The following is a 15,530-nucleotide window of genomic DNA, read 5'->3' as shown; positions in this document are numbered from 1 at the left end:
AGGAGAGATGAAGAAAGGGGAGATGCAGGGAGAAGAGAGATGCAGAGGAGAGAGCGAAAACACGGAATTCCAGAGAAATAGCCAACAAAGCAGAGGCGAGAGGAGTCCACAGGACCATGTTCGTTATTTTGCATAGAGAATTCTTTTCTTTCGTAATTTTTTTTTTGTAACATAAAAAATGCCCCCCTCCCCCAGGACGTGCTGTGCTTTAGTGGGCGTGTAGCTATGTCCCCCCCTCCCCCCCCCAGCGAGCGGCGACTCTCACAGCACAGACAGCGGGGCGAATCTACAGGCAGGGCGGCAGGGACTCTACCGGGCGGGGCGGGGCGGGGCGGGGGCGGGGCTATATACACGAGGGTTCGCCTTCACGCGACACACACCGTCTTTCTACAAAGCAGCAGCCGGTTGGGTTTTCGTTTGTTTGTTTTTTTCCTTTTTGCAAAGACCATCATATTAAATAAACAGACTTTTTGCGGTTCTGTTCAGTTCCTGCTGGAGGAGGAGGCTGGTAGTGGGGGTGGGCGCCCCTCCCTTCCCACTTCCACCCCGCGGCAGTTCAGAAGTGGCTCCTACCACCCGCAGACTGAGAGTCCGTGGGGGTGGGGCGGGCATCAAGTAACTGCTCGGAAGACCCGTGCTCACGGCCTACGGACTGGCCCCGCGGCTGGCCCCGTACCGCCTCCAGTGAGGCGGCGGGTTAGGAAGGAGGAATGCAGGTCGTCGAGGGGTGGGAAATGCACGGGCCGGAGGGGAAGCTGAGAGGCCAGCAGATTAAAGAGACGCTGAGGTAGGGGCAAGGCGGGGCTGAGAATCGGATCCCCCTTGCAGGAGGGACCCGCGCCCAGGGGAACTAGGCAGGCCAGGCGAAGTGGGAAGAGTCAAGAGTCGGGCTCGGTCCGTGCGGGCTGCTGGGGCCTGCGTTCCTTGCTTCCCAACCTTGGAAAAACCTGACGTCCCCAGGCCCCTTCCCTAGAGCCCGACCCCTACGCCCTCATTCCACCTTCCAGGGCAGGCACACCCTGAAGGCCAAGACAGTCTGGTCGGCTCACGGGGAGAGGACTTTTTTCCCGAGGGTTCGGCAGGGGGCTGTTCTTCCTTCTGCAGAAAGTCGTTTTGTCCTTACTTTTCTTTGCCCAGTCCCTGCAGCGAAGCCTCCCGGCGCCCGAGCGTCCGAGCCGGGCTCCGCCCGGGCTGGGCCGCGCTGCAAGCCGCGCTGATTGTGTGTCACAGAAACGTGTTCGGTGCGCGCAGCGGTGGGCCCGCTCTGGGGTCGACTCGAGAGAGACCGGGGCCCCCCTCGCAGCGCCGCGCAGTCCCGGCAGGCGGGGAGGGGCGGCAGATGGGGGTGGGGCCTGCGGGCCTGAGCCTGAGGGTCCCGCCGGCGGCTCTGCGCGTTCTGTCGTCCTGTCCGGCTTTCGACGGGGTGACGTGAAGGGCTGCGGGGTCCTTGGATGGGGGTGGGGCTGGGGCGGTGGCCGGGAGGCATCGCGTCGCGTCGGTCCTCCCTCCCTCCGGGGTGGGTGGTCAGACGGGGACGATGTGGAGGCCGAAGCTGTCGGCCTGAAGCTTGATGTGGTCCCCGCGGTAACTAGTGGCGGTCATAGGCAGCGGCAGCAGCGGCAGGGGCGGAGCCCCGGGGGGCGGCACTATAATAATAAGGGGAACCTGGAAGTTAACACAGGAGAAGAATGGGCTGGGTGAGAGGACAAACAGGAGAACAAAAAAGGAAAGAAAAGCAACGAAAAGACCTCCCCGGGCTGGGGTCTAGCGGGATCTGGGCGGGGAGACCTTGGCTGCGGAGCGGGTTTGTCCCCAAGGATAGCTGCGTCCACCCGGCTGGGGAGGAACCTGCGCCGTGCGCTCCGTCGCCCAGTCACGGACACCCCAGGGGGGCCGAGGGCGAGGAAGACACAGGGCTTTCCAGCGGCCCGGAGGGGGAGGAGGGGGCAGGAGGCGCGGGCGTCCTCGTGGGATCCCGGGGCCTCAGTGCTGCACTACCGAGCCTGCCCCGCCGGCTCCCGGGAGGTCGGATCGTGGCACGGCGGACCCGCATCCGGAAGCCGCAGGGCAGAGCGCGCGGGCGAATCGCTGGGCCGCCGGCCAGCCAGGTGGCGTACTCACTTAGTAAGGCGGGGTTGCTGAATCTCCAAGCCTCGTTGTAGGCCGTGTACTGGGGGTGGCTGTACGGGTTGCCGGAGAATTCGCTCCCTGCAGGGGACAGGGGTGGGGATCAGACACGCAAGCCGGGACCCACAGGACGAGCCGGCGAGCGACCTCCCCCGGCCTAAGGCGCAGGTGCTGCGGACGTGCGGGCTGGGCGGAGGCGGGAGACCCTGAAGGAAGCCAGAAGCCCCCAGGCGCCTCGCATACCCGCGTGACGTCGACCTGCGGGTCTGGGCCGTCCGAGCGCCAGGATGCGCCCGCTGCTTCCCCGCGAAGGCGCTCGGGGACTCCCAGGGAGGGTTCGTTCCGAGGCGGGGCGCGCTCACCCCGCCGAGTGGGGGGCAAGAGCCTGTTTAGCCTAGAAACTCCGGCTAGGAGCCACTGCCCGACGGGACAGAAGCGGGGGACGATAGCGAAGAAAAGCCCTCGGGCCACTTTGTCCTAGGAAGTCCTCAAAGTGGCATCTCAGCTTAGTGCCAAGGCAGGGGGTGGGAGCTCTGTTGGGAAACACCTCCCTCCCGCCTTTTCCTCGAGAGGCCGGATACGTGGGCCACGCGGCAGGGGAAGGAGGCGGCGGGAAGCCGGCGGACTGCCCGCGGATCCGCGAGCGGTGAGCGCAGCGCCCCGTGGGCTGGGAGACGTCGTAAGCCGCCTCCCTCCCACCGCGGGAGAAAGGCCAGACCTCCGGGTTTCCCCCTCGCCCTTTCTCCTGTGTGATGACCCCAGACTGTTTACAGTGATCCCTAACCGCGGGTTAAGTAGAGGAGAAGGGGCCCCTCTCTGAGAGGGAGCTGAGGTGGGGGTGGGGGATGCAGCCACTGGAAAGCCTGTTTATTGACGAGGAGGGAAAGCATGCGTGCAGCAGGATAATGAGCTTCTGAGCTCAACTGTGACCAAGAGGAACTGAGCTATCTCCTTCCCCATCGCTAATGAAACAAGTGTAATTTCCTCATCAGCACTAGATTCTGTTTAACGACTCCCCCCTTGCCACCATGAGCTCTCTGCGGCTCCCCTCAGACCCACCTCCCTGCAGACTCCCCACCCCCACCTCCCCACATTTCCCTCACCCCCATTTCTCCAAGACGTTCTCCAGCCTCTGCTTGCTCTGGGCACTCACTGCTGGGACCTTCCTGGAAGAATCTCCCTGCTTCTACCCTCCCCCTCCCCTCCACTTCTACTCCCCTTCCTCCAAATCTGGACAGGAATCTCCTCACCCAAACCTCCCAGCTCTCCTTGCCCAGTTCTTCTGATTCAGTCCCTCTTCTACCACACCACACCCAAACTCGCTCTTTGTCATACCCCACACCCTGCACCTAAGCTTTGCTTACCCCGGGGCTGACCCTGGATGAATGGGTCAGGGAGGGGGCCAGTCAACCTTGGCTATGTCTCTAGTGTCCTTTCCTCTCTCCCCCCAGGAGAGTTGAGCTTCAGGGAAAGGGTACTTGGAGCATGGCTAAAGGGAGTGGGTCACAGGCCCAGCAAATCTCACTCTCTTTAAGACAAGAGTTTTTTTGGTGTCTATGCAAATAAGAGCTTCAACTCTTTTTAGCTTCAAGCTCAGCTCTCAATCCAGGATGAGGGGTCAGAGCTAGCAGAAGCTCCAGCTGCAGCCACCAGACCTTAAATACCACCTCTGCCTCTCTGCTCCACAAGGCATCTCCATCTCCTCATGGGCTGGAGCCCAGAAGGGCAGTGAGGACCAGGGTCCCTCAGAGGAGGTGTGGGTGCCATAGCTTGTCTCTCGGAAGCCCCAGTCTCTCTGGCTCCTGCCATAGCCTATCTATCCTCTGTTCCTCTTTCCTTCCTCTCTCCAGGGTACAGTCATTTTTCAACACAGGTCTTCCCTTGTAGGTTGGTGTGGTCCAGGGTCTCTTTATCTGAGTGACTGACATGCCCTTGGAAATGGTTCCTGGCTCCAAGTTTCCATGGAAACCAGGACAGGCTCTTCCAAGCAGTGTCAGCTGGCTAGGGTGGCCTGGGGCACTGAGGACAGAGCTGAGGCTGAGTGGACCCGGGGCACAGGCTTGGGTGGGTGGTCACTGTGGAGGGGCCATTACATACAGTGGGGGGAAAATACACATAAAGGTGTGCACTTCCATAGGCTCCCTCCCTAATTGCTCATGAGGGTGTATGAGGGACCAACTACAGCCTTTAGGGAGAAAGGGACAGAATAGCAGTGGCTAGGGGAGAGGGGATGTTTGCTGTCCCCCCACCCCCAGCCTCAGACTACAGACCACTCAGCAGCTCATTCACGATTTAGTTACCCCCACCTAGATTAGGCAGCTGCAGCATTGTCACCTACCAGGCACCATTCCTGCCAGGGTGGAGGTGGGATAGCTTCCCTGGCCAGTGGGGGGCACGTGAGGGGGGTAACCAGGCAGAGTGGTGCTCGCCATGTCACGACCTGGAAAAACACAAAGGGGAAGGGATGAGGCCTGGAAGCAAGGGGCCTGCCTCTGCTCACACCAGGGCTACTCCATGGAAAGGAAACTTGGCGGTATGCAGACATGTGGGGTGCATGTGCAGCCCTGCATCTGAACCAGCAGGTCCAGATGTGCCTTTGCATGTGTCTAAGCTTGTTACCTAAATGCCTGTCCCTGTGGTCAGCTGGTTGTATGCACCTCTGTGCTGTGTAGCTTTTTGTGTCTCTTTGTGTACATTTTTGTATGTGTCTGCCTTTGCCTGTATTTCTTTACATCCCAAACCCAGATGGAGATGGGAGAGAGACGACCTGGTTTTATTCCTCCTTCCCAGCAAGACAGTCGGCTGTGGTCTCTCCAGTAGCCAAATGGACCATTATCATTTTGCTTACCTCACCCCTCCCTAACATCCCATCTTTTCTTCAGGCTTTGAGAACACCCCACCACCAACCCTGCAGGGGCTGATGGGTATTCCTTGTCCTCTCCAAGTGGAGCTGCAGGTGCTGGGCCTGGCAGGGGTGGAGAGCAGGGGGCCAACCAGTGTGCTATTTTGCTGTTGGTGTTTATGGCATTTAAATGATAGCAAACTATCCCTGAAGCTAATCAGGAGCTTTGAGCCAACAGTGCAAGTGGATCAGATCAAGTTCCAAGTCTCCCCACCAGCTGCTGGGCTACTGTCTCTGGAGGCCTCTTTTAGCTAAAACCTGGAGGGTGGGTGGCAGGGCTTCCCTTAGCAGTGTCCTGGAGTGGAAGCAAAGTGAGTCAGTATCAGGGATGCTGACCAGAGACACTCATAATCCATAGACAATTCTGGAATACAGCTGCACCTGACTGGCCTACCTTCTTTGCCTGCGCCTTCCTCAGCTATGAAAGTCACCACCTCCTTTTGCAATTTAGCAGGCTCCAAATTCTAATGACAATGATGTGCCTTCTCCCCTCTCACACTTCCACATCCTAGAGACTAATTTTTTGTCCTCTCCTGCCTCTCCTGGGTCCATTTATCCTCTCCAGGTTCCCCTTAGCTTCCTCTCCAGCCAGTGCCACTCTAACACTCTAGTGCTTCTGTGTACAACCCTGGGCTGCCCTCCCCCCCCCATAGTTCAGTCCCCAGGAAGGCAAAGAATGGCTAGAGGAAGTCACAAAACTATGCATATCTGGCCCAGTTCATTTTCTGTTCAACTGGCCCCTTGTCTTCATCCTCCCAATGGCTATTCCAAAGCACCCCCTCTCCCCTTGCCATTCTCCCCTTGAAAATGACCTCACCACCTACTTTCCTGAGATGTATGAGTTTCCTCACTCCTACCTTAACCCATCAGAGTGATTCATCCTTCCCTAAGTATTGGGAGCCACAGCTCAGGCTTTCGCTTTTCCAGCTGCTTGCTGAATCTTTTTACCAGCTGTCCCATTGTCCCCGCAAATCAAGTAAGAATAAAAGTTGATTCATCCCACCCCCATCAGTTCTCCTGACCCTCTTGTAGACCATCAGAACAAAAACTGTGGAGTCCTTGACATAGCCTTTCTCCTTGCCTCTAACATGAAATCAGTCACCAAGTGTTGTCAGTTCCCCTTCGCAATGTCTGTTCTATCTGTCCCATCTCCACCAGCTCCATAGCCACAACCGTTGTTGACTATTATGATTTGTATTCTCTGCCTTCTGATTCTTGCCTATCTAGTCTATCCAGAATGTGGCTGCTTTGCCAGTTCTCGAGTAACATTGTTTTCATCCCACTATCATCGATTCTGTAGCCTGCAGTTTGAATTTAAACTCTGCCAGGCTTTCAAAGTCTTCCAGGCATTCTCCCCACCCAACTCTCCCTACTTTAGTTGTTTTTACTGGTTCCCTCTGTACTTTTGCACCTGCTGTTTTCTTTTTCCCTTACTCACAGTTTTCTTCTTTTAGCTCAGGCCCCCAAGCCCACCCGTTCTACCCATCAGGGAAGTTTCTCTCATAAACTTCTGTAGCATCTGTGCCCCATTATATTATATTCATAGTGCACCAGCCCTGCTGTTTCATGTCATGGCTTGCTTCCTCAAGCACATTATAAGCAACCTGAGGACAGAGCCCTGTCTCTGCTCTGTCTTGCATAGTTCAGAACACAGTTGATGTTCAATGAATAATCAGTGATTAATTAATTCTCTGTCACCCTATTGTACTTACAGCCAATTCCAAATGAGTTAGCTCATAATTGTTTTCTAATTATTTCATACGTGTTGATCTCTTCTAAAAAGGTAAAAACTGGGATAAAATATAAATATTTTAATTTGCTTTTTTTCTAAAAACTGTTTAAGCCATGGATTATTAATTCTTATAAAATGACAGAAGATTTGCAGTGAGGGATTCATATCGTGACTTGACTTTACTATGCAATAGAATGATTTTCCTCTATATTTACCCAATGTATTACAGTTCCTAAAACTAGAACAAACAACACAGTGCAACTGTCAGATAAGAGATCACTTCCAACTCCCAAAGAGAAGAAAGAATCTGTGTTTGCTTTGGGGTGAGTTTTTTTTTTTTTAATTGAATTCTAGTGTCAATAAAAGATATACTCTTCTTGATCGTCTCTCAGTAGAGTAGACCTGAAATGGTTAATGACAGCAATATCTATGAATTCCTAGACAGTTTAATAGTAAGGCATTTATTGGTCAAAAAAGGCCCAGGACTGAAGAGAGTGAAGAAAGATGTAGAAGCTCAATTCCTCCTGGCCCTGTGATCTTAATATCTACAAAGAAACCAGAAAAAGTGGTATGCTTCTTTCTTAATAAATGGGAATTTAAAAGCATCTGAATTCTGATTTTTAGTTGCATAGTTTCCACAATCTCTCACACATGGATTCCTTGTAATTTAACTTTTAGTGACAAAGTCCCTTACCTAGCTTCAGGAGAGAGTATTAAGGGAAAGGTTTTTCCAGCTAACTTGGAGTCATACCTATTACAATGTTTGTTTCCACTGGCTTTCTGCTTGGAAAATGCTAAGTACAATTTTAGAAACTTTTGCACACTGCAAGTCACCCACAGAGCTGTTGGTTGAAAGGTACATTTTGAAATTCTGTTTTAAAAACTGAATTTGTAAAGTGTCATGCAAGCATTTTTAAAATATGGAGAAAGAGGTCCATGATAAGGAAAAAACAAGCTTCCTAATATTTTCTGTAAGGCTCCTAGCATGCTGTAGTTTCCGTATAATCAGCATCACCACAAAGAGGTGCCTGGTCAGGACCCCTGAGCCAACAAAGGTGCAAGCCACCGCATACAAAGCACTCTCAATGGCTTCATTAGTACACAGGTGACACCTAAATAGCAGGAAAAATTGACCAAACTCTTGCCAGAGCCATATATTCTTCTGGAACACCATTGTCAATAATGGAAAACACATACTGCAGGAAGTTTTCAAATTACTAAGACCATCGTACCATTTGCCCAGCAGCATTCTTTGAGCAAGCTTCTTTTAGAGGCAGAATATGAATGGGTAATGGACTCTGTGCAAGGAAAAATCGACAAAGTGCTGGGCCGTGCAGGGCTACAGATGGATGGACAAACGGGAACGGAGATGGACCCTAAAACTGTAAGATAGCACAGCCACTTTGTTAAAACAACAAGCAAAAGCAAGGAAACAAGTGAAAACAGCTATACCGCAGAATACATCAGTTATAAAATGTGTGCCATCTAACAGAAGACAGGAAGCACTAAACTATTGTCTTTGCTCACATATTTTGAGAAGAAGATGGGTATTTCATATTGGATCCTTGGTTCCTAAAGTTACAAAGTTTTATAGAAGGACGAGCATTCGCAATCATGAGACAACTTCCTTTGTTTTAAAAGTAAGAAAATGTAGACACAGCCAGGTGTAATGGCTTTTCTGAGACTACATAGCTAGTAAATGATAAAGCCAAACTTGTTTTAATGATAATATAAAGCTAGACACTCCCCAGAAGATCCAAAAGAAATGAAAAGAAGTCACCCAACAAGCAAAATCTCATATTATCACTGCTGTCATTAAGATAAGGCAGGAGAAAAAGGACACAAAGAGTAAAATATGGACACTGAAACTCCGTAATAAAACTCCATGGGGTGGAGTATTAATCTCCTTTGAGAGTTTTTCTAAAAACAAAGAGGCTCTTCAAGAAACAGTAGTAGTTGAGAATCTTAAAATACCCAGAAGTGTTGGAAGACTGTACTTGATGAGGATGTCTTCGCAGTTCAACTGCAGAAATCCCCGAAGATTCGAAAGCCAATTTCTGCAGCAATCACTACATCTGATTCAGAGACAGTGCACTTTTGTCAGACATTCCTTACCAAATGGGCCAGATCAAATAAACTGTTTTGGAGAATCTAAGTGCAGTTCCTCTTACAAGTACAGAGAAAAGCAAAGCGAAAGACTTTATTAAGAAATTGGTAATTTTCAGTCATCAGATAATTCATACTACTTTAACTGTCAGGTTTAAGAACTGTTTTTCTAAATGCACTTGCAATAGCCAGCCAGCAGTCACTGAGGATCTACTATGTGCCAGGCACTGTTCTAAATATTTTGTATCCATTGTCACATTTAATCATACATCAACTCTATGATGAGTTCTGTTTTTAGTACCCATCTTTTAGATGAGGAAATTAAGACTAGATATTACATCCAGCATTTCACAGCTGGTATATGACAGAACCTAGAGTCTAGAACAAGCAGCACTCTTGGCAGTTGATTCTAGAATGAGATTCTCAAATATTGTGCACATAGAAAATAGATAAGTATTTGGTTCAGGAAAGTAACTGGGATCATGCTAAGCTAATCTTTCCAATTACAGAACACCTTGTTGTTTCTTGTTTCTTGCCGGCTTCAGATTCTTCCACTTTCTATAGCATGGGTTTTAAATACAGGGTTTGCTGGTTCGTTAGGACATCACAGATGCATGACAAGGGGTCCATATAAAATTATCCGTAAAATGTTATGAATATTATATATGTGCATCTTTCAGAGGAAGAAGTATATGGCTTTTATCAGACTCTAAATGTTTGTAAGTAAAAGAGATTAATGAGCATTGTTTGTATAAAAAAAGAACCTCTGTTCTTCGGTATAAGACATTGATTTGTTTATAACTGCTTGGATCATACAAATAAACAAGACCATACAAAGAACAACAATAATAACATGGAAAGGAATAGGGAGGCTTATCTCAAGTCAAGGAAAACATAACAGCATTCAGAAGACCAAGGAAATAATGGAAAAGGAAGCCCCCAAAGAAGCAGGAATTGCTGATAGTGATGGCTCAGACAATGAGACTTATTAGACATAGATTTATATGGCAAAAGTTATATTCAATGAGTTTAGAGATGCTTTCCCTCAGCATCTTTCTCTGAAAATGAGCACTTTTGCCATCTACTTGACATTGTGGAGGACCCTAAGGCCAGAAAACATAACTCTTGTTTTACTACCCTATCCTCAAGTTTTGCCTGCTTCTCATAAGGCACTGAAAATGAAGACATTAGATTCCTTCAAGGTTGGCAGTCTGTGCCTCCACTTGAGACAGAAATTTATAATACAAGAATACTCAGTTACTAATTTTTTAATAACTACCTAAATATATTACACATTTACATTTACTGTACCAATTATGATTGCTTTATAGCCAATCCAAGTTATACATAATACACTAAATAACAAACTTTCAATCTGTAGATGCTTTAAAAGGAGAGGGAAGGCATTTTCTACATATTTCTTTTTTTCATTCTTATTTCCCAGGTTTCCAAATCCTTCCAAAAGTTTTCCTCTGGGGCAGAGGTGTCTGTGCGAGGACCCTGAGCCTGGGGCACTGTCTTGGCCCCATAGCTCAACCTGAAGCTCGCCTGCTCTGGTTCCAGCAGGGGGGGCTGTGCCCGCAGCTCAGGGTGCCTGCTGTCCATAGCCTGTCTTACTTCCCACTTATTTAAATCCTGATGTGTCCTGGGCAGGGATGCTGCCCACACCTGCGTGTGCTTGGTGAGCTTTGCACCTTGATGGCCAACCAGTTGGACACGACCAATCACACTGACCTCACCCCTGCCCCTTCTAAGCACTGGACTGTATAGCCAGCTGGCTCAGGACCTCTTGGGGGACTGTTTCCTTCTACTCTGCTAGACTATGGAAGGAGCTGCAGGCTCAGGGTCTTGGGATGAGGCTAGGGACTGTTGGGGAGAATCGCATTTTCAATGAGTTCAAAGGGAACTTGGCTATCTACTAGTCCAGTGCCCCAGAGGAGGAAACTGAGTCTCAGAAAGAGGGAACATCGCCAGCCCTCTCTTTTCACTTCCCCATGCTGCCTTCTGTGGCTCCACTGGCAAGTCTCCAATGAAGCGCTGAGTCAGTCAGGTGTGCACGCTGTGCAGGCTGGATGATGGGCTCAGCAAGAGACCCTCGAGCTGGGTGGGCAAGGTTAAGCCTGTTTGCACAGTCTCCTGATACTGCAGGTCTCTCAGTTCCTCTCTGGCTTTATTTTGTTCCCTGAGAGCACTGAATTGTCAGCTCTAATCCTTCCGAAAGTGCAGCGTTTCTCAGGCGCTCTGTGTAAGTGAAACCCTAATCCCAAGGAAAACGGCCACTTAAGCTGCTGGAGCCTTAGACCGCTCTCCAAGCCTGCTGCAGGATTTCCTCCCTCCCTGCCGGCCAGCCCAGCCACCACTGGGGAGGATTCCAGGCTGAAGGCGTGCAAAGCCCTCTCAAGTGACAATAGTGGCAGAGCCTGCCTCTCAAAGCTCAGGGTTAAAAGACAAGAAAAAGTGCTGGCTTGTTTGCCCTGAGGGTACAGCTAATGGGTGGTGGTGGTGGTGGGTCCTGATCACCTCTTCCTGTCACCTTGGGGAGGGCTGGTTCTCTGGGGGAAGGAGGCTTTTCAGGTCTTGCCTAGGCAGCTTTGAGGCCATTGAGTCATTTCTGAACACTTGGTCCCAGTACATACTTAGGACCCCTCTTTTTAGGATTTCTGGTCATTCAGAAAAGGTTGAGTTGACTGACACAACTTTTACTTAGACAACCTTTTCTTCTTAGAAAGTGCTAAATAATAAAGTAAATAGGTGTAGTGCTTGGGGAGTCCCCCTTTTGAAGAACCCCCTCTTGGGGTCCCCAGACATCACAAACACTATCCGCACAGCTGAAAGGCTACCTATAACCTAGCTAATCCTGAAAGCAGTTCCCCAGTGTTCCCTACTAGGCAATGCTTTGTGAGCCTGAATTGGCTCCTATATGCACTCAAAATAAAGATCATTGATTTCTTGAAAATATTTTTGCTTCAAATCCAGACTGGCCTCTCTCCCTACTGATTGAATTAGTGAGAACATGCTATGGAGGAACCAGGCGTTGTCCCTCTGGCAGGGCTCAGTCTTGGGGTTTCCTTGATGGAGGCAAGAGTTGAAGGGAAGAGGTTAGAAGAAAGGAGGCCCCGGACCGAAGTAACTGGCCAAACCTGAGCTCAGCTTGGATAAGCACAGAAGTGTATGCCTGAAAACCCTCAAACCTTCCTCATCCTCCCCACCACTCTCCTTGCTCCTGCAGCTCCATTATCAGCCACCCGATAATCTCCAGGGCACTCTCGTAAGGAAGGTAGCCCGTCACTGCTGGGATGGCTGATGAGTCTGGACAAGGACTTGGGGCTGGGACTGGAGGTTGGGGTGCTACCACTTTTATTCTGCTCCGTTTTAGCCCTGCTCTCTAAGCCCTCGGGATTAGTGCCTATTCTTCTCAATATTCTTTTTCTCTAGAGGTGGACTAGATAAAAGAGGAAGAGAAAGAGCCCTGATCCATTGACTCCCCAGGCTGCAGACCCAGGGCGCCCGCATTATTTGTCAATGTCTCATTGCTATGGAAATGCCCCCATAATTAAATCAGAGCTGAGGTCTGGGGACTGGAGGTCCTCAGGGATGTTGAGAGGAGGCTAGCCTCTTTTCTTTGGGCCTTCTTGATCCAAATGAAGGGTCTAGGGCCCTAGGGTGCTGTGGAGCCCCTGGCTCCAATTTGCCTCCACAGTAATGGATGGGATCTCTGAAGTTGCCCCAGCTCTCTCCTTTCAGGGCTGGAGAGGAACTCTAGTGTCTGCACCCTAAATTCCTCTGGCTAATCAGAGGCTTTGAGCCAACAGACAGAACTAGGAGACTCCCAGCCTCTTTCAGAAACATTTCTCGGCCTTTATTGCCCTCTCCTCTCCAGGAGGATTGGGGGAATGCGTGGCGGGGGGGGGGGGGGGGGGGGGGGAGCAAGGTCTAAGCTGTTTGTTTTATGGAGGGAAATGTAGTTGCATTGGAAGGGGGCTGTTAACTACAGGAAGAGGCAGTTCCTGAAGGTCCTCAGGATTCTCTGAATGGAGGGGGGAGACCCTAGGTTTCCCAGAGTCTACACCTCTAACAGCTAAAAGGCTACCTTGCTGACTGACCACCCCAGGTGGGGAATCAGAGCTTCTGAGAGTTCCACAGTCTTTTCTCAGAAGCTAAGCCCACACTGGTCTCACCAGCCTCCAGGACTCTGGGGTCAGCCTTTACTTCTCAGCTTTGACCTTTGGCTCATTGGCCTCTCCCACCTCTGCTCAGCCTGGCCAGCTTCCAGAAGACCAGCATCACCTGCAGACCAGTATCTTCTGCTCCCTCTCCCTGCTGTGGGGACCTTCCTCTTGGGCAGCTTCCCCATGTCCTGCTGGATCTTGGTTAGAGAGCAGCAGGCTCTTCTCATTAAGAGATGCTTCTCCCAAGTTCTTGAATAAAACCACTTTCCCTCCCTCTCGGTGGAGGTGGGGGGCAGCTAACAGGGCTTGTTTACACTAGCGAGGAAAGCATTGTCCTTGTTCCTACCTTTTCCAATGTTCAGACAATTTTCCACGGAAAGATAAGATTCCGTACTGAGACCTAGCAGTCCGGGGACTTGGATAATCAGGGGCCAGGCTCTGCTACTAGAACTGCCTCAGGCTGTCCATGGCTCCTGACCCTAAAACAGTATGCCATAGGTGTGGTTTTCAGAGGCAGGTTTAAAACTTCTTGTCTGTTACTTTGATCTCCATTGTTTGACAATTTGCTGCACAGTGGTGGGGAAGGGAATTTAGGAACTGGATCTATGATAAAGACAAAACAGAGAGCTCCCTTTTATCTTTTTAATACTACTAAGCATGCTTATTTTATAGTTGTTTCTGGACTGTTCTATTATCTTCAGTTCTTGGGGGGTGTCAATTGTCCCATTTATTGCTTCTGCCGACTCTCCTTCATGGTTGTTTGTATTCACATGAGATATGTAATTTTTGATAGTGAGGGCATCTTTAGCGGTGGATGTTTTTTTCTGTGGGAATCCCATGTGCCTCAGTTTGTAGAATGTCTCCACCAAGGTTTGCCTTTGTTCCTGCTAGAATTTCTGAAAGGGTTAGTATCCTGGACAAATTTGTATGTAAGTTCTTGGCTTGGGGTTCCTGCAACATACTCATGGTATAAATTTGGACTCTGAACTCAGACTTAGGGTTCCATTTCTCATGGTGGCATTTTGTTTTCCTCACGTGCTCCCCTGGGCCACTGGGATAAGTTTGTCCATTTTTTCATGTTGCCCTGTTCTGGCTCCTGGCTTTAGTCCGGGTAATACTCAGTTTTAGCTTCCTGATTCTCTCCAGCCCACAGCCATGTCTCCTGTCTGCTGTGTAACAACCTCAATCCCCACCCACTGGGGTTGACCCCCACCAGCGCAGTACTCTCATAGCCTCCTGCTTACTGCTCTGATTTTGAGTTCCTTCTATTTCTGGCACCTGAAGAATGAAGCTTGGCTGTGTATTAACACTTTCTGTTATATTTTATCCAGCTGTGTTTTAGTGACAAGGATACCTCTTTGAGTAAGTTTAGCCTGCCATGTTTCTGGACACCAACCTCATTCCTCCATAATTTCTCTGGAACAAAAGCAAGGGTGCCAGGAACTATTCTTGCACCAGGCTAGCCCAGTGCTTGGCAGTGATGCCCACTAGAGGCCAGTGAAGCCCGCCTGGTGCAGCAGCTCCGGGGACTGGCGCTGGCCTCAGCTTCCTGCGTGAGCACGGAGAACCCCTGAGCAATCATTGACTTCCTCCAGCTGCATTTGGGCTCCAGGGTAGGGATCCTGCTTTCACCTTCAGAATGATCAGAAGCAACCCCAAGTGACTTTGGGAAGCCTGCAACTAGTTCTCATCACCTCTTCCCTAATCAACAGCACTGCCAGTGTCTCCGCAGGCTCCTCTACCACTGCAGAGCTGGCTAGGCACAGGAAAGGAGCATCGAAGTAAGGAGGTCATGGTGAAGAGGTGCTGTCTTTTCTACCAGTTATGATGGCCTTTAAGGGATGAAGGCCCCAGCACACAGTTGGGGCCAGAGACCTCACTGAAGAGGCCCTGACCTCTTCAGTGGTGTTGATGATGGCTGATGATGGCTCCCTGCGGGGTCCTTCGGAGGGGTAGGTAAGAAGGTGGTGGACAGTACCAGCCACAGCTGGCCAACCTGAAGTAGCCTGGGGCCAGAGTGTCCCTGACCTACTCTCTCATCTAGCTGATCCCCTTTTCCTTATCGCTTAGGAGACTCGGCTCCGTTCCAGACCAGCAGCCTAGAGCAGTGGGCTGGAGAGAAGAGACGCCGCTGAGCTAGAGCAGCCCAGCGGCGGAAGGGAAAGTGGGTGATAAATTTAAATAACCAGCTTGACTTGGCAGCTTGCTGAGTTGTGATGCAGTGAAATTAAAATCTCGGCCGAACTTGCAGACTCCACCCAGAAAAATCAGGCTCTCTCTTTGGTTTCACGATGGGAAGTGGGGAGGGGAGGCTCGTGGGCTGAGCCCCCAGCCTCTGGCAGCCACCCTTGCTTGCAATATGATTAGCTGTGTCCTGGCCCACTGGGCCCCAGTCTCCCCTCCACACAATAGTCCAGGCTCCTCTCTCCGCTCAGTCCTGACCTTGTGGAACAGCTGCATCAAGTAGCTGGTGAAGTTTGAAATCAGCCTCCAA

General features: G+C 50.5%; 1 protein-coding gene and 1 long non-coding RNA gene across 5 annotated transcripts in view; one reads left to right on the top strand and one right to left on the bottom strand.

The window, feature by feature from the left end:
* Positions 1-1,302: 1,302 nt before the first annotated feature.
* On the top strand, positions 1,303-9,026 carry LOC143654158 (uncharacterized). Its single transcript, XR_013161692.1, has 3 exons — positions 1,303-1,423; positions 6,991-7,084; positions 8,008-9,026. It is a non-coding gene; the product is annotated as an uncharacterized LOC143654158 (long non-coding RNA).
* PAX2 (paired box 2) overlaps positions 1,525-15,530 on the bottom strand; it is a 76,765-nt gene continuing 62,759 nt past the window's right edge. For 2 of the 4 annotated variants that reach the window (XM_077125748.1, XM_077125747.1), the window contains 3 exons: positions 4,466-4,567; positions 2,122-2,208; positions 1,525-1,646 (listed from right to left, as the gene is read on the bottom strand). In XM_077125748.1, coding sequence (XP_076981863.1) covers positions 1,525-1,646; positions 2,122-2,208; positions 4,466-4,567 — 311 coding nt within the window. Of the gene's footprint in view, positions 1,666-2,121; positions 2,209-4,465; positions 4,568-15,530 lie in introns of all 4 variants that reach the window. The other 2 variants (XM_077125749.1, XM_077125746.1) reach the window with 1 other exon arrangement.

This window comes from Tamandua tetradactyla, chromosome 13 (genome assembly GCF_023851605.1).
Source record: "Tamandua tetradactyla isolate mTamTet1 chromosome 13, mTamTet1.pri, whole genome shotgun sequence".
Taxonomy (NCBI): domain Eukaryota; kingdom Metazoa; phylum Chordata; class Mammalia; order Pilosa; family Myrmecophagidae; genus Tamandua; species Tamandua tetradactyla.
The sequence above is the reverse complement of the archived record's forward strand: the minus strand, read 5'-3'. Positions and strand labels throughout refer to the sequence as shown.